This window comes from Trichoderma breve (genome assembly GCF_028502605.1).
Source record: "Trichoderma breve strain T069 chromosome 7 map unlocalized scaffold00007, whole genome shotgun sequence".
NCBI classification, from domain to species: domain Eukaryota; kingdom Fungi; phylum Ascomycota; class Sordariomycetes; order Hypocreales; family Hypocreaceae; genus Trichoderma; species Trichoderma breve.
Window position 1 is genome coordinate 487,867 of NW_026611593.1, and position 22,984 is coordinate 510,850.

General features: G+C 52.7%; 8 protein-coding genes across 8 annotated transcripts; 4 read left to right on the forward strand and 4 right to left on the reverse strand.

Moving 5' to 3' along the window:
- Positions 1 to 131: 131 nt before the first annotated feature.
- T069G_10340 (ion transport protein domain-containing protein) lies at positions 132 to 2,360 on the reverse strand (the record flags this gene model as incomplete). Its single annotated transcript, XM_056177550.1, has 3 exons — positions 132 to 1,114; positions 1,171 to 2,024; positions 2,089 to 2,360. 3 exons carry the CDS (start codon positions 2,358 to 2,360, stop codon positions 132 to 134), a joined length of 2,109 nt encoding a protein of 702 aa, XP_056023840.1.
- A 2,092-nt stretch (positions 2,361 to 4,452) lies between these two features.
- T069G_10341 (uncharacterized protein) lies at positions 4,453 to 5,798 on the forward strand (the record flags this gene model as incomplete). The annotated part of the gene is made up of 2 exons (XM_056177551.1): positions 4,453 to 5,354; positions 5,426 to 5,798. The coding sequence occupies 2 exons, from the start codon at positions 4,453 to 4,455 to the stop codon at positions 5,796 to 5,798; spliced, it is 1,275 nt and encodes a 424-aa protein (XP_056023841.1).
- Positions 5,799 to 6,343: 545 nt separating this feature from the next.
- Positions 6,344 to 7,783, reverse strand: T069G_10342 (uncharacterized protein; the record flags this gene model as incomplete). Its single annotated transcript, XM_056177552.1, has 1 exon — positions 6,344 to 7,783. One exon carries the CDS (start codon positions 7,781 to 7,783, stop codon positions 6,344 to 6,346), a length of 1,440 nt encoding a protein of 479 aa, XP_056023842.1.
- Positions 7,784 to 9,619: 1,836 nt separating this feature from the next.
- Positions 9,620 to 10,834, forward strand: T069G_10343 (PQ loop repeat domain-containing protein; the record flags this gene model as incomplete). The annotated part of the gene is made up of 3 exons (XM_056177553.1): positions 9,620 to 9,705; positions 9,771 to 10,028; positions 10,096 to 10,834. The coding sequence occupies 3 exons, from the start codon at positions 9,620 to 9,622 to the stop codon at positions 10,832 to 10,834; spliced, it is 1,083 nt and encodes a 360-aa protein (XP_056023843.1).
- Positions 10,835 to 11,487: 653 nt separating this feature from the next.
- On the reverse strand, positions 11,488 to 13,448 carry T069G_10344 (uncharacterized protein; the record flags this gene model as incomplete). Its single annotated transcript, XM_056177554.1, has 4 exons — positions 11,488 to 11,976; positions 12,025 to 12,767; positions 12,877 to 13,186; positions 13,365 to 13,448. 4 exons carry the CDS (start codon positions 13,446 to 13,448, stop codon positions 11,488 to 11,490), a joined length of 1,626 nt encoding a protein of 541 aa, XP_056023844.1.
- Positions 13,449 to 15,783: 2,335 nt separating this feature from the next.
- Positions 15,784 to 19,255, forward strand: T069G_10345 (uncharacterized protein; the record flags this gene model as incomplete). The annotated part of the gene is made up of 4 exons (XM_056177555.1): positions 15,784 to 16,118; positions 16,261 to 17,923; positions 17,988 to 18,559; positions 18,628 to 19,255. The coding sequence occupies 4 exons, from the start codon at positions 15,784 to 15,786 to the stop codon at positions 19,253 to 19,255; spliced, it is 3,198 nt and encodes a 1,065-aa protein (XP_056023845.1).
- Positions 19,256 to 19,917: 662 nt separating this feature from the next.
- On the reverse strand, positions 19,918 to 21,269 carry T069G_10346 (PI31 proteasome regulator domain-containing protein; the record flags this gene model as incomplete). Its single annotated transcript, XM_056177556.1, has 2 exons — positions 19,918 to 21,008; positions 21,074 to 21,269. The coding sequence occupies 2 exons, from the start codon at positions 21,267 to 21,269 to the stop codon at positions 19,918 to 19,920; spliced, it is 1,287 nt and encodes a 428-aa protein (XP_056023846.1).
- Positions 21,270 to 21,801: 532 nt separating this feature from the next.
- On the forward strand, positions 21,802 to 22,733 carry T069G_10347 (HORMA domain-containing protein; the record flags this gene model as incomplete). Its single annotated transcript, XM_056177557.1, has 2 exons — positions 21,802 to 22,434; positions 22,506 to 22,733. 2 exons carry the CDS (start codon positions 21,802 to 21,804, stop codon positions 22,731 to 22,733), a joined length of 861 nt encoding a protein of 286 aa, XP_056023847.1.
- Between the last annotated feature and the right edge of the window lie 251 nt (positions 22,734 to 22,984).

The following is a 22,984-nucleotide window of genomic DNA, read 5'->3' on the forward strand; positions in this document are numbered from 1 at the left end:
TTAGGTGGTTGTAGACTTTTGGCCATATAATATCGTATGCACAGCCGAGCCCTGACACTATTTCATCTTCATCAATGTATACGCCCATTCCTTCATGTCGTATTCGATGTTCGACGGTCAATGATTAATACTCAGACACTGTTGTTATTGCCGGTTTCGATCTTGTCATTCACCATCTGGCTCTCCCTCATTGATACGACAATCGATGTCAGCTGGTCAATCTTCTGCTGCAGCTCCATAAGCTGAGCCTCAACTGGCGAGGGCGCATCAACATCGTCCTCTTCGCGATTCCGGCTAGACGGACGCAATTTCATCGCAGATCTAAGAGATGCAATTGGGGGACGGCCGGCAGCAGATGAGGGTCGAGCGGCCTCCGACCTACGGCGTCTCCCCTTAGGCTCCTTTGGGCCCTTGAAGCCACGGAACTCGTCATCGTCATCGCCCTTGTACTTGAGATACTCGTAGAATTTGATGACGCCCACAATGGGCGCGTGGGTCACCTTGAGAAGCCAGATCCTACCTTGGCGGTATTTGTGGGACCTCGGGAAGATGTATCGCCATGGCCGGAACAAAACCAAGGAAACAAGGTTGAACGGGGGGTAAAAGTGTGTCAGGCGGTTGCTGGTTGAGGCCTCCAGTACGTACACGCTGTACACGTAGAGGTACTCCTCCTTGGCGTGGGTGATGACGCGAGAAAAGCTGTTGGAGAGCATACCGGTGAGCGAGCCCATGAGAAGGAACGACGACAAAGTGATGAAGATGATCATCAAGGGAGGTCCAAAGATGGGATCAATCTGGTCCATGATCTCGAATCCCACATAGCTCGAGCCATAAAATATCTTGGTCAAGATGCCCGTCATCTTACCAAAGCTAAAGATGTCTCTGCCCACGAGGGAGAAGGTAGTCAGGAAGCCAAGGTAAACAACAATGACAAGCACCATGAACTTGATAAAGTCCTTGCCCATCTCCTTGAGGCAGGGAATAAGCGTACCCCAGTAGGGGCTCAGACTTAGGATGGAGCAAATACGGGGGATCATGAAGAGAGCCTCCAAGGCCAGCACATCAAATGCCAGGTCGTTTAGGCGCAAATCTTGACGCATGATACCAATAATTCCTTGGTCACGATTAGCGATTACGGTTTCTTCTGTGAGCAAGAGAGACGACACTCACTTAATACAGCAAAGATGGTGCCAATGAGGATCATAATCATGTCAAACAAATTCCAGATGTCCGTTGCGTAAAAGATGGCTCCGGCATCAATCCATTCACTCAATTCATCGTAAAAGAAGGCAGCCAGCCAGAAGAACAAGGCGATTTCGGGGCCAGTCAGGCGGCTTTCGTCCCGCACAATGAGGACAGAGTAATACAAGCACATGAAGACGACAAAGAACAAGACTTCCCAGCATTTGAGATATTTGGGCACACGGAGTCGGGAATAGGGATCCGACGTGAATGGGTTATAGAAATGGGGGTGCTTGGTCGAATTGAGCGACATGGAATCCCAGAAAACAATGTCGCCATTCCATATGCCCACGATGATCTTCTGCACGACGTGCTGGCTAAGAAATCTCTTGGCGTCGGCAATAGCAGCAATCTCAAGAGCATTTAGACCTTCAAACGCGGCCGTTGGGTCATCATCATCATCACCTCCGTCATTCTCGTCATCCATGCTAAGATTAGTTAAGCGAGAAAGAGACGACAGAAGCTGTATCTTCTTGGACGAACTTCCCGCAGGGAGATGAGCATCTGAGCCGTCAAAAGAAGCCAGCACGCGAGGGATCAAGGGAGTGCCCTCGCCAGCTTCGGGATCCGATCCGATGAGGCGATCAGGCTCCTGCTGCTGTTGCAGTTGCTGTTGGGCCTTTACCTTCTTATGGTCAGGGATTTCGTAGAGGCAAAAGGTCACAGCCTCGCGCTCCGAGTGGTGGGTCAGGAATCTCCAGGCGACAATCTCGCAGGCATTAGAGCGAGCTTCGCCGACGCCCTGGTTATCACGATCCGAGGCATAGTGCCATTTGAGCGCTCTAGCAGTGGGTGATAAGTCAAGCAAACACAAGAGGGCCGGAATTGGGCGTCAAGAGAACCTACAAAAGAGCATTGACGATGGCCGGGTTGACGCAGGTATCGGCCAGATGGTCAACCAAGAGGCGCAGCGAAGTGCCGGCTGACGTCGTGCGCAGCTGCTCAAAGCTGCTGGGCAGCTCGATGGCCTCGGTGATGTACTGGCCCAGCTTCTTGACGACGAGGCGGAATGAGTCGTCCGGGCCGATGTAAGGGGGCTCGATGTAATCAAAGCGGGCGGAGAAGGGACTGCCCTCGCGGACAGGCGGCGGTTTCTTGAGCTTGACGCGGATGGGCATCTTTGCTGTGCTGGGCTGTACAGAGGCGAGTGGCAATCTCCGGAATCTCGCCAAAAAGAACAAAACAGGACAAAGAAGACGATGATGATGATGCCAAGAAAGGTGGTGAGAGCAGAGCGAGCCCCAAAACAAAGAAAAGAAGCTCGAGGGAGGGGAGCAAGAGCCAGACGAGGTCGAGACGTGATAATGGATGGAGCTGTGCAGATGGATGGGGAAGCTACAATCAATTGATCTTAGCGACGTCAATCTAGCGCGGCGTGGCCTGTGCGTGGCGCAGGTGACTGTCGATTGCAGGTGCATTGCGGTACGAGGAAAGTACTTGACTCCACGCGGTGCTGCTGGTCAACAAACAGAGCATCACTGCGCTATTTTGCTAACTGTATAACCTCAACTGTGCCTCCCCATCTGCGCTGGCTGAGGTAACTCTCAAGTACTCTCATGCAGCACCTGCTGCTAGAACCGCTATTACGGGTCGCTGGTCCCCTAAAACATGAGGTCAAGTGTCGCATCGCCCACTCGCACATGCCAATGAGGAGAGCTGCAGCCGCCATGCTACCGGACATCCATTGGTGCCGTTTCAGCCAGCAACCCCTGTAGCACCTTCTTTTTGATTTTATCGATTTTATCTTTCTTTTCTGGGAATTGATGGTGTTATGAATCGAAAAGCGAATCAATTGATCGAATGGGGGTGATGCAGCAACTCCACCACTCTATAACTATACGTCATCTGGGAGGCTCACATCGATCTCACTACAGTGCATACAAGATGGGAATCGTAATCGCCTTAGTCCGTAATAGTACCCAAGTTGCAGCAGGGAGGATAAAAAGCAGCCTTTGGACGTTGCTGGTGGATCAAAGCTGATTTTGTGGTCTCGGCTCGGAGAGGCAGTGTTCCAGACACTTGACAGCATCTCGAGATACGGCACCTCCAGATTACTCTGAGACCGGAGTCCGGGTACCGGAGACATTACAAAAACCTCAATTGCCTTGCTTCTGTCTGGTCGCCACCACGTTTTGCTTCTCCCAGCGCCTTTGCACCTGTTTCACGCTCATGGTTGCCACGACGCAGTGTTTTGTTTTGGCGTCGACTCTTTATCGTTTCATGCTATAATAAACCTCCAGCGAGGTTCACAGCGCTCCTCTCTTAGCATCAGTACAGTATACGCGTAATTGCACATCGGGCGGTGCCATGATTCAACGCCCGCTCAACTTTGTAATAAATACCCGCGCTACCCAGCGTGTAATATCGCAAACGCCCAAAAATCAATGCATCCATTGATCTCTCTTAATTGAGCGTTGCCCCCAGCTACTGAGCTTGGCCTAGCTAGTCCGGGCCGTTGCTACATGTAATTAGGGCCACCAATCGGTAGCCGCGAATTCAGGGGGCTTGACTCAGGGCGAACAAACAAAAAAAAACACCACGGGTTCATGTGTCGTTGAGCGTATGATAGCGCATGGGCCTTGAGAGTCTGTGTCACTTTTATTCCGACAATTCAAATTTGACGCTCTCTAGACGTCCAGTAGCGATGCAAGGGGACGGACCTGAAGCAAGTTGCCGCTGAAACATGCAATGCAGCCGCCTCAAGAGTGAGAAGCTCCCATAGTAGACAATGTAATTCGCAGTGTATTCATACAGCACTATTTTATTCACAGCTCCCTCACCTCACCTCACTTCACTTCACCTCATCTCACCCATCTCACATGCCCGCCCTACGGCCACAGCCCTCTGTTTGTTTACCGTAAATAATAAGCTCCCAATGCCTATTTATACCATCAACCCACCCTCCACGCAAGATTCAATCGTCCCGCTGCACCCTCCATTGGCCGCATTGCTCGACTAATGTATGCCAGTTGGGCCTTGCAGGGGTCAATACGAACAAGGCACACTACCCGAGCAAAAAAGCACGAGTAGCGCCAGTGCGACCTTGACTTCCATGTTCACAAATCTGCAATCTGCCAAACACACTTCATCTGCAGCTTCTCTTCCCTCTTGCACGTCATTTTCCCACTGGTTTGGCTTTGTTTCCTTTGTCCGTCAAACTCTCTCCTATTTTTGCGCCTAGAGTTGTTATAGACACAAACCACCAACAAGATGATCGTGGCCCCTCCGCCGCGATCCTCCACTCTCACAGCCCTCGCCGTGTCTTCGACCCTCCTCCAGATCGCATCGAGCCATGCGCTGCCCCGAGAAACAAAAACAGTCGCCATGCGCGAGCTCAACGTGGCGCCGTGGCCCATCGCCCCCACGCCAGCGCCTTTTCTCAGATCAATGCCGGAGCGTCATCTGCTGCAGCAACGGGACTTCAACACCGTCTGTGGCTTTATAGGGGGCGATCCCAACTTCCCAGCCACGTGCCTCGCCGGATCGCACTGCGCCGTCGACGTCGAGAACAAGGCCATCGGATGCTGCCCGGACGGCGCGCCTTGCACTGAGGGAATCTTCACCGGCTGCGTCGACGTCAACAGCCCGCCGCAGACGGAGCTCAACCCCTACGTCTTCACCTGCACCGGCGCCGACGTGTGTTACCAGAACCACTTCGACGGGGGCTTCTTCCAGTTCGGCTGCGGCGCCTTTTCGCATCTGGCGACGACGGTGGCCACCACGGCGGTTAGTCGCTCGCCGCTGGACTTTAGCCACGTCTCTTTCCAGCTGACGGCGACGCCCACGCTTCTGTCCGAGCCAACGACGATTGGGTCGCGGACTGGAACCGAGTCTACTTCCAAGACTTCCAGTCGCGCGACCAAGACGAAGAGCACATCCGATACCTCGGAGACGGACACGGCCACCTCAAGCGACTCAGCCTCAACCGGAACCTCGACGTCCACCTCCACCTCAACCCCTGATCCCGCTGCGCCGACTTCCAGCGGCAGCTCAAAGGCCGGACCCATTGCCGGAGGCGTGGTCGGTGGTCTCGCCGGCCTTGCTCTCCTTGCCGGCCTTATCTTCTACTTCCTCCGCAAAAGGAGAACAGCCACGCCATCCCAGTACATCACGTAAGGAATAACATGCGCCATTGCTTTTTCACAAAGATGCTCAGAAACTAACCATGACAAAAACAACACAGGCCATCCACTGAGAAATACGACAACTTTGACCCCCGTACATACCCTCCCAACACCGCTCTCCTGACGGAAGAAAGGGGCATTCACGGCGACGAAGCTGAAATGACCCCGATTACCCCAAGACCCAGCCAACCCGCCCCGCAGCTCGGCGAGCTCGGTCTGGCCGTGCCTCTCGATCCTGGATACGGCAGGCCATCGGACGAGATTCCTCTGACGGAGCCTGCTCCAAAGCCAAGCTTCGTTCCGCCGCCGCTGGATCCCGAACCCGAAGATGACAGGCCGTACAACCCACGGAGAAGAGGCGATGGCGACGGCGCCTCTTTCTGGTCCCAGACAAGATCCGAGTCTCGGTCTCGAGGCCGGCCGTGGGTTTGAGAAATTCGGCTCTGATATGATACCCCCTAAAAAGAGAAAATGAAAAATCCGTTTGTATATGCTGAGTCATAGCGGCTGCCACCTTTGTTATACCGTTTTTGTAATGTTTGAATCCGAAAACCGCCCTCGAAATACCTTTTAGAAATACCTCTCTACACACAATGACATTCCCTTTCCTCTAAGGGAATGATACTCCTAAACCTCCACATATCATACTCATACTTCATCTCTGCTTGTCTTTCGCAAATTAATCACGTTTGGCTTGGAAAACTGCTGGCTTTGGCATGTTCTCTTTTTTTGATCCCTTGTTTGCGCGTACGTACATTGTGGTCGATTAGATACGGCTGGGGGAAGGGGATTACGACGTTGACCGGCAGATGGGGCGTTGGAATACTGCTTGTTTCGAATCCATGAAGGTTAGCATAATATATTATGGACATACTGCCAACATCAAATGCCTTTTTTTCCATCAACAGAGTAAGAGGGTTTGAGAAAAGAAGTGAAACAGCATATATATTACAAGATGTTTACCTGTTCGATGCATGTCACGCGGTGACACTTTGCCCACCAACGGACCAGATCCTTATTGACGATTCATCAAAGATTCTGGTATGATGATTGTATCCGTCAAGAGTAGGATCAGCTCCCGCAGAGGCAGTATCCAAGTCTTGTTCTCGCGGATACCCCCAGCCCCCCGAGCATGTTGCCGCAACAGAGCCGCTAGAGTGTACAATCGTGCTTCCTATAGGGGACTCATGAGCTTTCCACGTCCAGCTGGGATCAATGGCATCGTTCTGCATGCCAACTCCCTCCCATACCGCCACCGTACCATGCTGGGTGCCGGCCCAGACCTCAAAGCCGGTTTCTGCAGGAAAGACGTCAAAGTGCAGCCGCTGCTGCGTGGTCGACCTGCGTCCCTTGAGCACGGCCAACAGCTGCCCGGTTCCCCGGATATCGTACACCAGCAGCCCGTCAGCCTGACGCTCGTTGACGACAAGGTACCGCCCGCAGGGGCTCCACGCCGTCTGCACGACGCCCTGGCCTCCCAGGCTGATACGAAACGCCTTCTGGTCGGCATCCGCGATCGACCAGTTCGCAACAACTCTATCAGAACGGTGGAGATCGTACGTCCCCATCCAGCGGGTCCAGGTGCCGGCCGCAAGGATGGATCCGTGGCCATTGGCGTCTGCAGGAGGCGATGACGCCAAGGCGGCCACGGTGCCTTTCATGCCGACGCCGCTACCCTTGGCGATGTGGCGCCGGGATGGAATCGTGGGAACGGTGACCGTTGGGCCATCCGAGCAGTGGCCAGACACGTCAAAGAGATCGATGCGGTTCGCTGAGCCGCAGACGAAGTGAGTGCCAGGGTACTCCCAGAGCAGAGACGCAGGGGTGATGTACTGCTCGGACTCGTGCCGGATAAGCTTATAGGTGTAGAGGGGGGTTCGGCTGGCGACAGCAGCAGCAGCAGCAGCACCCGTCTTCGTATCCTCTGGCTGAGGAAAGGCGTGGTAGAGATGGAGGGGATGATCTCGACAGCCAACCAGAAACATTTGCGAGGCCGGATTGGCCAGGGAGAAGTAGGGCGCGGCGGCGAGGGTTTGGGTGGGCTCTGGGAGCTTGATGCTGGCCTGGCAGCCCAATTTGCGCGCTTCTCCTGCAGGCTGCAGGAGGTCTGCAGGAAGGACAAATGATGAGACGGTCTGGTCGGATGATAGGGCGAGAATGACGGTGCCGTCGGCTGTCCATTGCGCAGACGAGTAGAAGCGTCGGTTCAGCGTATCGAGACCGGCATCAGGACCCTTTCTGCTGTTCTCGCTGTCCTTACGGTTTCCGTCTCCCTCGCCAGGTAAAGTCCTCTCGTCCAATTCCGGCTTGCTCACGGCGAGACGCTCAGCAAGCAGGCGAATGGCGGGCGCCTCTTGTTGCCCGCCATGAGCGAGAGGCGGTGCTTCAGGTTGGTCTTGGGCTTGGGCCTGGTCCATGGTATTAGCATTGGCATTGGCACTGGCACTGGCACTGGCATTGCTGCCCCGGTAGACAAGGCTCGAGCCGGTCCACATTCACCGCTGCATGATCGATGGGCTCCGTGCTAGAAGATGGTGGCGATGAGTGTCCAATCCAATCAGCCGGATTGCGCCGTAATCAGTGAGTTGTTCAGGTTTGACGACTTGAGGTGCTGAAAATGCAAGGGAGGGAAAAGGATGGGCGGACGCTAAAGGCGGAAGCCCTGAAAAATCAAGGTTACTAAGGTACCTAGCGCGTACTCTGTACTTGGACGCGTGCCTTAGTACCAACCTGAAGGTGCCTTGGGAAGATCTAAATGGGCTGCCCTACCCGACCGGACGACGTCATTCCAGCATCTTGAGGGTCCTGGGTCGAGTACGGAGTACGGAGTACATACAAGGCAGTACTTTGCGATTGATGCCTCCAAGAGGTTATAGATGCTGACAGCCCTGACAAGGATTGACCTCAATATTGGATCTTATGTACTATTGACCCTATGTACGTATGTAACAAAAGGTCTGGAGCTCATCACTCGCACTGAATTGGGATTTCCATGACAATTATTAACATTCAATGGAACATTCAAACCTTCTCCTTAGTGCAAAGTGGTGGTGTTAGCCCCCTGTGGCCCTCGATACGGGGTACATTAGCTTCTCGGGGCTTTCAGAGGCAGCAGCTGCTCCAAGCACCAACATGTAGGGTGACACTGCAGCCGTGATGGGATCAGGTGGCTGAACTGCTTGATCCGTGCCGATTAATTAGCTGCCTGCGAGCACTGGACCTCGAATACTGTAGATTTGGTGAGATCCCCTTCAAGTTCCGACTGCGGGCTCTGTCTGCACAAGACTCCCAGTGTGTGGTCTAATCCCAATCCCTCCTTATGAGAATAAGATCAAATCCCTCCCGTAACCGCAACGCCGCCCGCACGCATTGACTCATTCTGTCCATGTCAGTCATAATCATTGCTGAGTTCCCCCCTTACATGTATCGTGTACCTGGTGGTGCTCCCTACGAGTACCAAGCCAAGACCTGGGCTGCCCGTATTCTCTCCCCACCCCCCAGAAATGGATAGCAGGCACCGAATGATTTCCCCGACCAGCCCAAAGTTTCCTAGCACTTGGGGCTGCTGCTAAAGGGATTGAAGCGCTGAGTGTGGGCGGATGAGCTCTCCGTACCCCGTACTCGCTAGCAGGTACAGGTACTGCGGCGCTAGCCCTCAGCAGCACCCATTAGCCCGTTAGCGGTAACCGTTAGCAGTACTGGGTACCTCTTCGGGGGCACATGGACCGCTAGCAGCACAAGCACAAGCACAAGCACAAGCTCACCATCTCCCATCCGGCCGGTGACATTGAACCTAATCCCATCCATCCATCCCATCCACTCGCCTTACCTTGGACCTTTTCGCTGCCTTGTCTCACTTCTGCCACGCTCACTTTGCCCTGACCTGACCCTGAGAAGCTCCCAGCGAAATCGTGACCCCCGGCTGCCAGCTTCAATCAATATCAATCAACCGCCTCCCGCCCTTCTCTCGCCCGACCATGAATCCCGCATAGCCCGCCTTGCAGCTATTCTCCTCGCCCCTCGCGGCTTCAGCCCGACCAAAGCACCAGCCAACAAAGAAATCCGACATCGCAGCAGCATCAAGTCTCGCCTCGTCTCTCCCTTAGCAAATCGTTTCTACCTGTCCCAACTGAACGCGACTCCACAAAGACCAGCCGTTGACCCCATCGACCAACTCCCTCTACGACCGAGTCATCGCCTCTTCGATCTCCATCTCCATCTCCATCTCGACTCCTCCATCGATGCCAAACACGATGGAGACCTCTCCCTTGACAATGGCCGTGGCCTCCACTTGCGACGCCCTCAAGACGCCCTCCTACATGGAGTTGACAGTTTCCATGTGAGTCGCAAATCTCGTCATCTCCAATTTTGCATTTCGTCTTGGTCCTAACAAGCACATTGTAGCGTCATTCTTATCGGTCTCTTGATCTCGTACCTGCCACAGCACTATCGCATCATTTCTCGAGGCACCTCCGAAGGCATCTCCCCCTACTTTGTTCTTCTCGGCACAACCTCTGCCACCGCTGGCTTTGCCAACATCCTGACTGTGGCACCCTCTCGCAGAGCCATTGGCTGCTGCAAGGAGCTGGAAACATTTGAGTGTGCCGCCGGACTGCTTGGTGTCGCCCAGCTCGGAACGCAATGGCTATGCTTCACTGCCATGTATGTTGACAGCCCCCTGTCCCCTGTCTATCCCTGATGACCTCCGCTAACTCCCCGATCCCTGCAGCCTTGTGCTGTTCCTCATCTTCTTCCGCTATCGCGAGGCCAACGTTCCCCAGGAGGAGCTTGGTGGAGAGAGCCCCAGATGGCAAACAGCCGTTGCCGTCGGTGGCCTCTGCATCCTTCACGGCCTAGTTGTCATTGCCTTGACTGGTGTTTTCGCTATTGCCATGCCTGACCGGCTCAACATGTGGGCTAATTTCCTCGGCGTCATGGCTGCCGTTCTAGCTGCCATTCAGTACATTCCCCAGATTTGGATGACCTACCACCTTAAGCACGTCGGTAGCTTGAGCATCCCCATGATGTGCATCCAGACACCAGGTGGTCTTTTATTCGCCGCCAGTCTCTTCATGAGACTTGGCATGGAGGGCTGGAGCACATGGGCTATTTACCTGTTGACGGCCGCCATGCAGGGCAGCGTGCTGACCATGGGCATCTACTACGAAGTTGCTAGACGCAGCGACGAATATGCGCACAGCTACGCCAGCAGTGCGCCCCAGTCTCCCATCGAGCATCACGCCACGCCGCAGCGCCCATACGCTCCTCGCACCTACTCCGAGGGCTGGGAGCGTGGCCTGCCGGGCCCCTTTACGGGCCACCCCGAGCGATATGCCGAAACCGAGGAGGACCTAGACGACATCGAGGAGCGAGAGGAGCGAGCCATTGCCAGAGAGAACCAGCCACTTCTCCGACCTGGCGGCATTGGCAACCCGCACAAGAACTACCACTCGACCTCGCGCCACTGATTTGGTGGTGTGTTCCGTTGAGACACAAGACCGCTTTGAAAAAAGGCGCTATCTTTTAACCAACTACCTTGCTGCTATTTACACTTGAGCTATAACTTGTACCATTGCAGAGATAGAGCATCTCAGTGCGAGTAAAGGGATATTGATGCATTGCGTGATTTAGGGAGGACTCCCCCTTTTTTTTTTCTTTTTTTATTAAAAAGAGCTTTAGTTATTTTTTTTCCTTTTGATTCGGATATGATGTAAGATTATATATAGTAGTCGTCTACGGAGTAGTCTACTTTGCTTATTACCTGAGCTATGAAGGAAATTGAGGCCGTTTATTTGGGCCGACGTTATGCATTGCAACGCTGACTGTTAAGCGAAATCACAAAAGTGCTTTTTTTTCAACCCAGATCATGCGCCCACATTTCTACGTAGGTACACGTATATTGGGAAGAATCAGCAACTTCACTGTTCATCTTTTATATATGTGATTGTCATATGTTTGATCTAAAAGCCTCCATCTCCTCATGAGGGAGGTGAACGATTGTTCTTCATTAACTCTAAAGAAAGAAAATAGGATATATATAATCCACCATCATAAACACGTAAAATCCGTTGCGTCATTAAAACGGAGTAAAATCAACAACACTTTATAAACATCCCCCCCTCTAAAAATTCATTTCACGCACATTGCTCTTCTTATCTTGCCCCTTGCCTCCAGTATGTCTCTCCTCATCATAACTGCCCTGGCTGCCACTATCATCCGCAGGCTGTATATCGTCGTCGAGATCCTCACCAACTTCCATCCATCGGTCGCTCGTAGCGGGGATGGGCGAGATCTTGCACAGGATCCAGTACATGCCGAGCGAGACGATGAAGCCGCAGAAGAAGTTGAGGTTGTAGATGTAGGTAGCGCCAATGGGCACTTTAGTGCCGACCGCGCCGGCGAAACCAACGACATTGATCAAAATGCCCGAGATGTAAGCTGCATATGCGCGCCAATGGATTCCCCAAGTGTAAAAGTACGGTCCGGTGCTGCGGCTGTCGTATAGCTCCTTGACATCCAAGTACCCCTTTCGCACGAGGTAGTAGTCGGAGACAATGACACCGGCGATGGAGCTGAGGAAGACGCTGTAGGCAGACAGGTAGGTCGTGAACTGGTTGGAGCTGCTGAGAAGATTGTACGGGCACATTGCTAGACCAACAATAGCGCAAATGTACGATCCGCGGCGGATGTTGATATATCGCGGGAGAAGTGCCGTCATATCTGTTCCAGCAGACACGGAGTTGGCTGCAATGTTGGTACCCAGCTGAGCTAGAGCAAAGGCCAAGGAGATGATGAAGACGCCGAATCTCTGGCCGGAGCCACCATCGTCGATGAATCGGCCAAGAAGATCCAGGGGGCTCCAAATTGGCTGGTCATAGATGATGGTGGACGACGACGAGACGATGATTCCGATGAAGGAGGTGATGGCAAAGCCCAGCGGAATGGTGAAAAGCTGCGACCACAGGGCATCCTTGGGCTTGCGCGCAAATCGAGTAAAGTCACTGTCGTTTACAACCAGCGTGGCAAAGTTGGCAATGGAAGACATGACTCCATTGACGAACTGCCATCCGAGTTCGCTGCCGTGAATGGTAGCAGGCTGTCTAATGATGGGGCCGACACCACCGGCTCGGACACAGGCCCAGATGAGGAACGCAATCCCAGCAACAGGCACAAAGTAGGCCTTGACGGTAAACAGGTGACGGACCTTGTGTACAGGGAACCACAGAGCTGGCAGAGAACACACCCAAAATATGACAAACGAGACGTACTCGGGAGTGTTGGTGGCGCTGGTGCCAAAGCTCCCCGGCATCTTAGTGGCATCCCAGGATTTCCAGATGGAGCGGATCATGAGATAGACGCAAGTGCCACCGATGTAAGATTGAACGCCATACCAAATACATGCTGATTTATGTTAGCTGTTGTTTCCATGTGATGAGAGTGTGATTGGCGAAGAGCCCGAAGAAGCCCGGAGGATGCCAATGTCTCAGCGTTCCACATCGATTTCACTTACCCATGGCGGCACGATTGAAAACCGGCCATAGACTGCCCCAGATACCAAAAGATGATCGGCCAATGACTGGGAAACCAATATGGTATGTGGCTCCGATGCGTCCAGTGGTGACAATGAAACAGGCCGAAATAGAGTAGCCCAGCCAGACGCAAATCCACGCCTGCCACCAAGAGAGACCGGCGATGATCATGGAAGAAGAAATCATCCACGTGTTGATGTTGAACGAGTCGGCGATCCAAAAGGCAACAAAATTCCAAGGGCCCCATTGTCGGCGCTCCTTCTCCACGGGCTTCAGGTCATGATTGACTAGCTAGGAGGAGAGTCAGCACCGCGTCTCGTCTCGCTCGGTCTCATCTCATCACGTCTGATGTAAGTCTCGGTTCGGCTGTGAAGCTCAGGACAAGGGTGGCACGACACCACGACAGATGAATAGAGAGGGATCAGGTATGAGATGAGGACGAGGAAGGGATAGAAAACAAGGACCGCACCATCAGCTGCGTAGTCGTCAGGCCAGGCTCGGCCTCGACAGCCAGCTTGTCAGCCAGATTTCTGAACCTCTGTCGCAACGCCATTGTTGATGGTCGGCAAGCAATGAGCCTTTCAAGCAGTAAAAAGGTTCAATTGCAGTCGAGAAGAGGGCATGAAGCGTATTTAGACCTTTTCGATGCAAAAACCAGTTAATAACCAAAAATCGATCAACCATGTACAACACGCAATGGAATGATCGACGCACAGATGACGTGGGGAGCCAGAATTATATTTTCTTGGGATGGAGGGTGGCAGACGTCGTTTGTGGGGGTTTCGCAAGGCGATGATCCACTGGCCGCTCTCTTTTCCTCTGATGGACACGCGAGTTGGGAGCCTGATGCCACTTTGTGCAATGTGAGGCTTTGTATGTATTCGTACTCCCACAAGGATGTGCTGGGCCGTGTGCCTTAGAGATCGGCGCGGAGTCGTCAGAGGCTTGAACTCAGCGGCAGCGGCGCAGAGGCGGGAGAGTCGAGAGGCTTTATTTGATTTCCTCTTCCGGCGAGCCACCAGCTAGACAAGCAAACAAGATACAGAGCAGATGCGATAAAACAAAAAAAGCGGAGTTGGAGGGCGTTGAAAAAGAGCTGATAGTCGATCCATGCTGACTGACTGACTCCAGGTTGGCCCTAACGACACGATTTCTCCCTATCGGCGTAGAATGCTAGGCCTGTGGCAAGGCAAAGCAGGGACGGAGTTTTTGACCCTCAGCCCATCTCAGGCCAGGGCAAGGCCCGTCGGCTGCCTAGCAAACGCCCATCTCGTGGTCCCCGAAGACGATGATACCCTGCGATTGGTGGTGATGGGTTCGACGATAAGCTAAACCCATGGTCTGAGTGAGATAGCAGCAGCAGCGGGACAGGGGTTGACTAGTCAGAGTGTGGAGGAGGATCCGCCATCCCGCAAAAAAAAGAAGAAGAGGAGGAGAATTCGATTACCCCATCTTATCGAGTCAACGGGAAACTGGGTGGGCTTTGGCGCGATAACTGCCGAATGGGTCGTTATCTGCTATCTCGGGACAGCAAGATACGCGGGAGATAAGTCGAGATAATACTCGTAATAGTCGTGCTGCAGATAGCCAGACGGGCTATTTTGTGGATTTATACGTGTATGTTGAACAATAGCGCGGGAGGCTAACATGTTAGTTTCAGATTGCAAGACAGAGCCGTGATTGTTCGTTGATACATGTGTATCGTAATAAGCCGGACGGGAATGGATGGGGCTGCAGTTTTGTGGAGGAGGGGAATTGCCGCACAAACCACAGCACCTTGGGATGTTCATGTGATTTGATGCAAGGGAGAATCAGCCAGCCACCACATGCGAGATCCGGCCAGAGGGTTTAATGTTACTTTTTCTTTTACTAATACGGACCCTGCAGCATGTGGCCATCTACTGTACAGAAGAATTCCAGAACGCTGACAGGTACAGGAATGACGAGCTGGCTTTGCTATTTCTTTACAAGTAATTATACCACGCTATCCAATTGGTGTAGCAGAGCAGCGGAGTGGCGTTGCAGTTGAAGCTGTCATCTTGTACCGCCAACTCTACATTTTATTGCCATTGTTATTCTTATGAATAGATGCAACGAAAAAGAAATTATCCTCAATTTTATCATTGAACGGTTTAGCAGTAGCTCCAAAACTTTGTAGCTGCTCATTGAATCCAGCTATATCCTTCAAATGCTGATGACCAAATCCCACCTTTCAAGTACAAATACATGGAGTATTCGATGCTGCAAAAATATCATTGACAATTAGTAGTAAAGGGTGTTCCTTATTTAACATCCAGTGTTCATCACCTTGCGCCATTCTAGGATTTCGAGAAAATAGCATGTTTGTCTTGTCGAGTCTGTTTAGAATTATGCTATAAACTTCACTTGATTATTGGTCAAGGTGATACCAAAGAAGTTCCCCGTTACATCACAAAAATAATCCAATGCAGGGGAGTAGCTGAATATCAAGAGCGGAATGGGTGAGCAGTTGTCTTCAAGTCTTTATATATACTATAAACTTGATGCATCATAGACTCCTCTTTACTACATTGTCTCAATCTCTTGATATTCTCTTGATAGTTCCTGGATCCAAATGCCCATGCATGTTGGCTTACCCTGCAGCAAAAACTTAGAGTGGTTCGTTATCGGCTTATCGCATACTCCCCCGCCAGCCAACCAGCGACGCGTTGCCAGTCACTAGCCCGCTTTTTTTGTTTTCAATCCCCCACCATCTCCCCTCCTAACTACAATTTTTGGTGCAAGCATCGCTTCTCTCCCAGGAACCGCGTCTGGGAAACCGAACAACGGGAAAAAGAGACGAGAGAAAAGGGAAAGGAAAGAAATCAAAGAAATCCTTTTCCACCTCTGTGATTCCGCCGTCGCCCATCATGGAGGACCAGCTGGCGCAGCTCCTGGCCAACACGCAGCTCCCCGAACAAGCACCCCGCCAAGCTGCCGAAATCGAGATCAGACGGGCTGAGTCGAATCCCGCGTTTCCCATTTCCCTTGCTCGCATCGGTGCGCACTCGTCCATCGACACGAGCATTCGCCAGTCTGCCCTCAGCACTCTGCGCCTGTTTATCGAGAAGCATTGGGCCGTAGAGGAGCTCGACGATGAGCCCCATGTTCCCATCTCGGACGAGGCCAGGGAGCTTCTGAAGCAGACGCTGCTCGAGGTTGCCCTGAGTCCCGAGGACGACCGAAAGGTCAAGATTGCTGCCAGGTAGGACTACACAACACTCTCGTGTCTCACATTGAACGACCTACGAGGACATCGTGACATTCCCTTACCGAGGCTAGGAGGAGGATGATGCGTGCGGGCTTAAACAACAAACAGTCTTACTGATGCCCTCTCTTTACTCCAGTTATGCTGTTGGCAAGATTGCCATTCACGACTTTCCCGACCAATGGCCTGCCCTTCTCCCCACCATCCTCAACGTCATCCCCACGGGCAACGATTCTCAGCTGCACGGAGCCTTGAGGGTGCTTAGCGACCTGGTCGACGAAAGCCTCAGCGAGGACCAGTTCTTCTCCATGGCCCAGGACATCGCCAAAGCGCTCACCGAAGTTGCGCTCAACGAGAACCGAAAGCCGATGCTGCGCGCCCTTGCCATCTCTGTCTTCCGAGGATGCTTCGACTTGATGTACATGGTCAAGGACGAAAACAAGGACGTCAAGGTCTTTGCTGAAGAACTGCTGCAACGATGGAACCCCTTTTTCATTGCTGTGCTCAAGGGCCGTCTGCCCGAGGGCGACTCTAGCTCCGGCGCTCAGCCCGAGGCCTGGAACAGCATCATTGCTCTCAAGCTGCAAGTCGTCAAGACTCTGCTCCGCATTCGCCGAGTCTTTCCCAACCTTCTCCTTCCCCAGAGCACCACCTTCTTCACTGCCGTGTGGGAAGAGCTTAGCATCATGCAGGGTGCTTACGAGCAGCTTTACATCATCGATGAGGTGCAGTCTCGATTGGAGGACTCCGACAACCTCCCATATACCCTCGATCTTCTCATCCTAGAGGAGCTCGACTTCCTTAACCAGTGCTTCCGCGCGCCCCCTGTCCAGGCCGAACTTGACAGCCATCTTCAGGCCCACACCTCTGGCCACGAAGTCCCCTGGATGATGGATCTTATGAAGATGCTCGTTGGGTACTCTCGGGTCACTCGCGAGGAGCAAGAGCTCTGGGACTTTGACTGCTCCTTGTACTTGGCAGAGGAAACTTCGGTCACTGCTAATTACACTGCCCGTACTGCCGCCGGTGACCTGCTCATCAAGTTAGGCGAGTGGTTCAATGAGAAGACGGTCGACGGCTTGTTTGGACATACAAAGAGCCTCTTCCCCGGAGAGGGCCCTTCTGCCTGGAGAAGTCAGGAGGCCGCGCTCTACCTGTTCGTCATGCTTGTTAGCGATTTCCAAGATTTGAACAAGCCCATCCCCGACGTCGTTGCAAGCGCTTATTTGGAGCTTGTCGACTTTTCCATCAGCCAAGCTAAGCAGCCGCTGTTGCGCGCTCGAGGTTATCTGGTGGGTGGCATCATTGGCCGCTCACACCAGACCCCACCCAACCTCGTTGATGCCATTGTCCATTCCATCACAAATGAAGAGTCTGAGGTTGTGCAGGTTGCCTGCATCAAGGCCATTGAAGGCCTTGTCAGCTCAGGACGTGTTGCCCATGACCGCCAGACACCCATCATCGCCTCCATCCAGTCTTACATGAACAGCAAGGACCCCGAGGAAATGGAGGAGGCTGACGAACTCCTCGTCACCCTGACCGAGGCTCTCAGAGCCGCCATCGGAATGGACAGCCAAATCGTCATTACCAGTGAAATTCCGTCGGTGGATCTTCTCTTCTTGCTGGCCAAGCTGGGAGCCAGCAACTTCCAGGTTACAATGCTTGTTACAGAGGCATTTGAAGACATTGTCACCAGCCTCTCGGATGCCTCTTCATATGGCGCTCTGTGCCAGCGTATCCTGCCAACATTGACTGGCGCCTTTGACGTGGCCAACCTCACAGAGGACAACCCCCTTGTTACGGTGAGTTGGTGACAACATTCTTCAACACGGATCGAAATCACTTACTGACAATGACTTGACATAGGTTGCAACTGAGTTGCTCGTCGTTTTGACAGAGCATGCCTCCGAGCCTCTTCCGGAGGGCTTCGTAGCTGCTACGCTCCCCAAGCTTAACCGCCTGCTCATGGAGTCTGGAGAGGGCGACGTTTTGCGACCTGGATCCGAAGCAGTCAAGTGGATTCTGGTCCACGACCACCAACAAGTCTTTAACTGGCACGATTCCAACGGCCGATCCGGTTTGGAAGTCTGCCTGCACATTATTGACCGACTCCTAGGTCCTTCCATTGAGGACAATGCTGCCTCCGAGGTTGGAGGACTCGCTGCCGAACTTGTCGAGAAGGCTGGACAAGAGCGCCTGGGACCATTCCTGCCGCAGCTCCTTCAGGCCGTTGCTAACCGACTTGCTACTGCTCAAGCTGCCGCTTTCATCCAATCCCTTATCCTCGTCTTTGCCCGACTCTCCCTGGGCGGCGCGCAGGATGTTGTAGAGTTCCTGAGCCAGATCCAGATCAATGGCGAGAGTGGGCTTCAGGTTGTCCTGGCCAAGTGGCTGGAAAACTCTGTTAGCTTTGCCGGATATGACGAGATTAGACAAAAGTCGGTGTTAAGAATCTTGGAGTGAGCCCCCTGGTTTGGGCAGGACAGATTTGCTAACGTGTTTGTAGTGTGATTGCTTTGTCGAAGCTCTACTCGCTCAACGACCCCCGAGTAGCACAAACATCAGTCAAGGGCGATTTGATCGTCGGCGCCGATGACGGGATGATCAAGACCCGATCTCGCGCCAAGAAGAGTATGTCCCGCGGTGCCTTCACCATTTCCAGTACAGACGTCATGCTAGACCGACTGTATCACCAATACTTCAAAGAAGATATCAAGACTAATACACCAACCCAACGAATAGACCCCGACAAGTACACCATCATCCCTGCCACACTCAAGATCGTCAAGGTCTTGATTGAGGAGCTCCTCTCTGCTTCTGGTGCTCGTGCTGCCGCCAGTGCCGCGTCTGCCGCCGTTGCTAGCGCAGAATTCGACGATGAAGACAACGACGAGGAGGGATGGGAAGATGACGACGACACTCTTGACCTCTCCCTGGGCGCAACCAAGGCTGAGCTCATGGCGTTTGGCATGGACTCGAGCTCACGACAACGCGACGACGAGACGCAGCAGTATCTGACCGAGTTCTTCATCCGTTGCGGCCGAGAGAACGTAGCTAACTTTCAGGAATGGTACAACCTGCTGTCGGACGACGAGAAGGCCAAGCTGAACGAAGTGGCTGCTGCTTCGGGCTAAAATTATGCTTGTAGTCAGGGAAGCGTACCAGACAGCGAATCCTGCTCGAGGAAAATTCCTTTCTTTATGGCCTTTTTTATTATCCAAGTGAAGTGAAAATGGGGGGATTCGGACCTGTCTTGGATGGAAACAAAATCACTTTATGACAGCGGAGAGAGACTGCAACCGAAAATAACAAGAAATCGAAGTAAAACAGAGAAAAAAAAAAAGCAGACAAAGATCACGATTGATACGAAAAACATTACGATGGTAGAGGCAGTAGTGATAGATACCTTGATAGTATAGAAAGAAATAAGACATTGTGCAAGAGAAGAAAGCGCCTTGTATCAAGCACCAGCGTTTGTCTGATTTAGCTCGATTGGGGCGAATTATTTTGTGATGGCCGTCTTTTTCCCGCTCTTTACATACTATTTAGGAGATAGGTCATATATTGTATTGCCTTGCATACTTTTCACATAATATTGCCAATTGTTGAACTTTTGATACGGCAATCTCATCATTCATAAGATACATTTTCCAACGAGTGATAACTACCTTACTGTAGCTGCGCTGCTCATCGCTGCCTACACCACACAAACTATGTAATAGGTGTCGTAACAACTACAATGAACAAATACTACTCATTGACCGCCGCTCGATTTACTCCCCCATCGTGCGCTGTCTTAAATAATATCGCCCGGGCCAAACCCTCCCGATCCAGAACCAAAACCTCCTGGACCAAAGCCAAAGCCTCCGTTGTTGCCGCCCCTGCCGCCTCCTCTCCCGGGAAATGGAGGCTGCTGCCCGAGGGGGTACATCGGTCCGTCACTCGGATCGACCGGATCGTACCTAGCTCCTGGAGGCCTTTGCGAGTTGTATCCTTGGCCATACTGTTGGCCTCCATAGCCGCCCTGTCCCGTAAACAGCGGATCGCCAAAGGTAGGATGCATGCCTGAAAAGCCGCCGGGCCGAGGCGGACCTCCGCCCACAAACGACCCCCTGAGCGGATCGTGGGGCCCAAGTCCTTGGGGATTGAGATCGTCATGTCCTATGTTGACGGGAGGCATTCGCAATCCCCCCATGTTTCGCGGTGGAGCGTTGATTTCGTGCTCATCCTCAAAACCAGGAGGGGGGAAATCACCAGGTATGGGCCGCCGAGGAGCGCCAGCATTGGGTAGTAAATCGGGATGCGGATAAGGGTGTGGTGGCTGCTGTGGTCGAAATGGCTCTGATGCCTGTGGAATCGCACCAGGGCGGTTGGGAGTCATGGAGCTGGGAGGGTCAAATCGTCTAGGTTGTTCGAAGCTGGGAGGGCGCTGTTGACCGCTCTCTTGAATGCGTCGTTCAATTGTAGACGGGATCTTTTGTTCCACGCCTTCCTCCGTCTCCAAATAGCCCTCTTTCTGAAGCTTTGGGATCAACTTTTGCACCAAATTGACCCTCAAGTCCCGAATTATCCTCTCGATAGTTCCGGGTGAGTCAAATAGAGCCTTCAGCGTCCCCACAAGATTGCTTCGGTCTTCCTGTCCATGGCCATCGAGGGGAATGCGAAAGGGCAGTTTGCTAGCGTTGACGACCTTTCGAGTCTCATACTCGATCCGGTAAATCTTTTCATCGCCGACAGCGAGAGCCCGGACCTCGACCTTTGCGCCCATGCGGTCGACGCGCAAGACAAATGTCATAGCCGACTGCTTGTGCCTATATACAAAAGATAGAGCGCCGAACCCATTATTCCACTGAGGGGGGAGACGAGGTGCTAGAGTCTGGCATTCCTCTGTGAGATATCGTTAGTTATTCAGCCTTGTTTATGGACAGGGTAATGAGGGGCAGCAAGCATACCCAGCAACTTGTCTTCGTTAAAGCCGTACAGCCGAAAGTCGAGAGAGACAAAGTATGCGTGTGCGAGCAGCGCTACGACTTCGTAGGAACTTGCGATGTCGGACGATTCGTCGTTTGGCTGATGCGTGGGCAGAGCATCGGCCATGGCCTGGAGCACCGAGTCTGTGCTGACCGGCGTCTGCCGTGGTTCCGCCATGATGATGAGATTCTTGGAGGTGTGATTTTGGAGATGAGTTTCAACAATGCGCAGTGGATAGAAGAAGAGATGAGGGTATAAAGTTGATGCGACTGGGATAGAGACTGGAAGAGTGGTGATAATACAGAGTGTTGATATGTAATTGGATGGATGTTAAAAGTCAAGTTGCACGTTGGAGGCGTCATTGCCACTGCTGCCTTTAAGACCGGGGAAGCTCAGCCCTACGGCAGCCTCTAGCTCCAGCGAGCTTCAGCGAGCTTCAGTGGATCGCAGTACCACCAGGTAGCGTTACTTGGTATGGCGCACTACAGGGCGTGCTTGTGCAGCTGAATGGTTGGTATTGAATACATCCATGAACTTGGAAGAAAGCAGCTACTAAAGGCACTAAAGTCTTTACTGTATGACGAAATGGAGGCCCATCACCAACATCAATCATTCATTCATTCATCCAATATCACATGACACTCCAACAACGCCAACTCACCTCCAAACAATCCCCCCAAACCACCAAAAACCAACCATCACCACCCAAATGTCAGCCTCACCACCACATCCTCAAGACTCCTCTCACTCTCAATCTCACTCCCTCCCCTCTCACACCGCAAACCCCCTCCTCTCCTCCTTCACATCCTTCCTCACCATCGCCATCCATTCCCTCCTCTACCACCGCACCCTCTACCCATCCACGTCCTTCCTCGCAACCCGTGCATACAACCTCCCCGTCCACCAGTCCCGCCACCCGGGTCTCTGCGCCTGGATCTCCGACGCCGTCGCCGCCATCGCCGCGCAACTTCGCGTAGGCTCCGTCCGCCGCATCGTCCTCGCTATTCACTCTCCTCTAGGACCCTCACAGCCCCCAGTCGTGCGCGAGAGATGGGTCTTCGACGTGCATCGTTTTCCAGCATGGGGTAGTACCGCTGAAACAGACGCCCCGACTTCTCACCAACAGCAGCAACAGCAGCACGAAGATCTCGATGATCCCGTCGCAGAAGATGCCGATGACGGTGCTGCGTCCGAGAAGCTCAACTGGGCCGACATCCACGAGGCCCTAAGAGCAACCCTCCAAAGACTCGCCTACGCAGCCCAAGCCGCGCCCAAACTCCCTCCAGGATGCACATTCGCACTCGCTCTCGAACTAAGAGACGAAGCTGAAGCTCCCATCGGTGTAAGTCAGAAACTCGACAAAAGGAACGAGAGCTGCCCAAAGAACCACCAGCTAACACAACACTCTTTCAGTATCCCCAACCGTGGATCCCTTCTGAAGGGCCTTTGCAGCCTCCTACCGCGGAGAAACCGCATCAAGGTGAATCGTTAAGAGGAGCTGCCACGAAACCCGTGAGATCTGTGAGAGCGGATCCCCTTTTCTTCGAGTGCTGGCTCGAACAAGGTCCGGAAGATGCCGAGGCTGTAAGTTCCGGTAGTGGCATTGTGACGAATACATCATCAGAAAAAACATCACAATGAAAATGCGAACATAAAAAGACATCAATAGAAATGTGAAAAAGAAATAGAGTAAAAGTTAATGTTAATGCGTCTGCTTCGTCATAACATTCTTCATCTTTGCTATGATCATTCCGTAGTCTCTCTACCCTTTCATGTCAAAATAATTAAAAAATAGAGAGAAATAAAACAACAACAAAATCAGCCCCATTCTAAAACACATAATCCCACCCGGGGCCATGAAAGAAAAAAAAAAAAGCAACAAGAAATTCCTC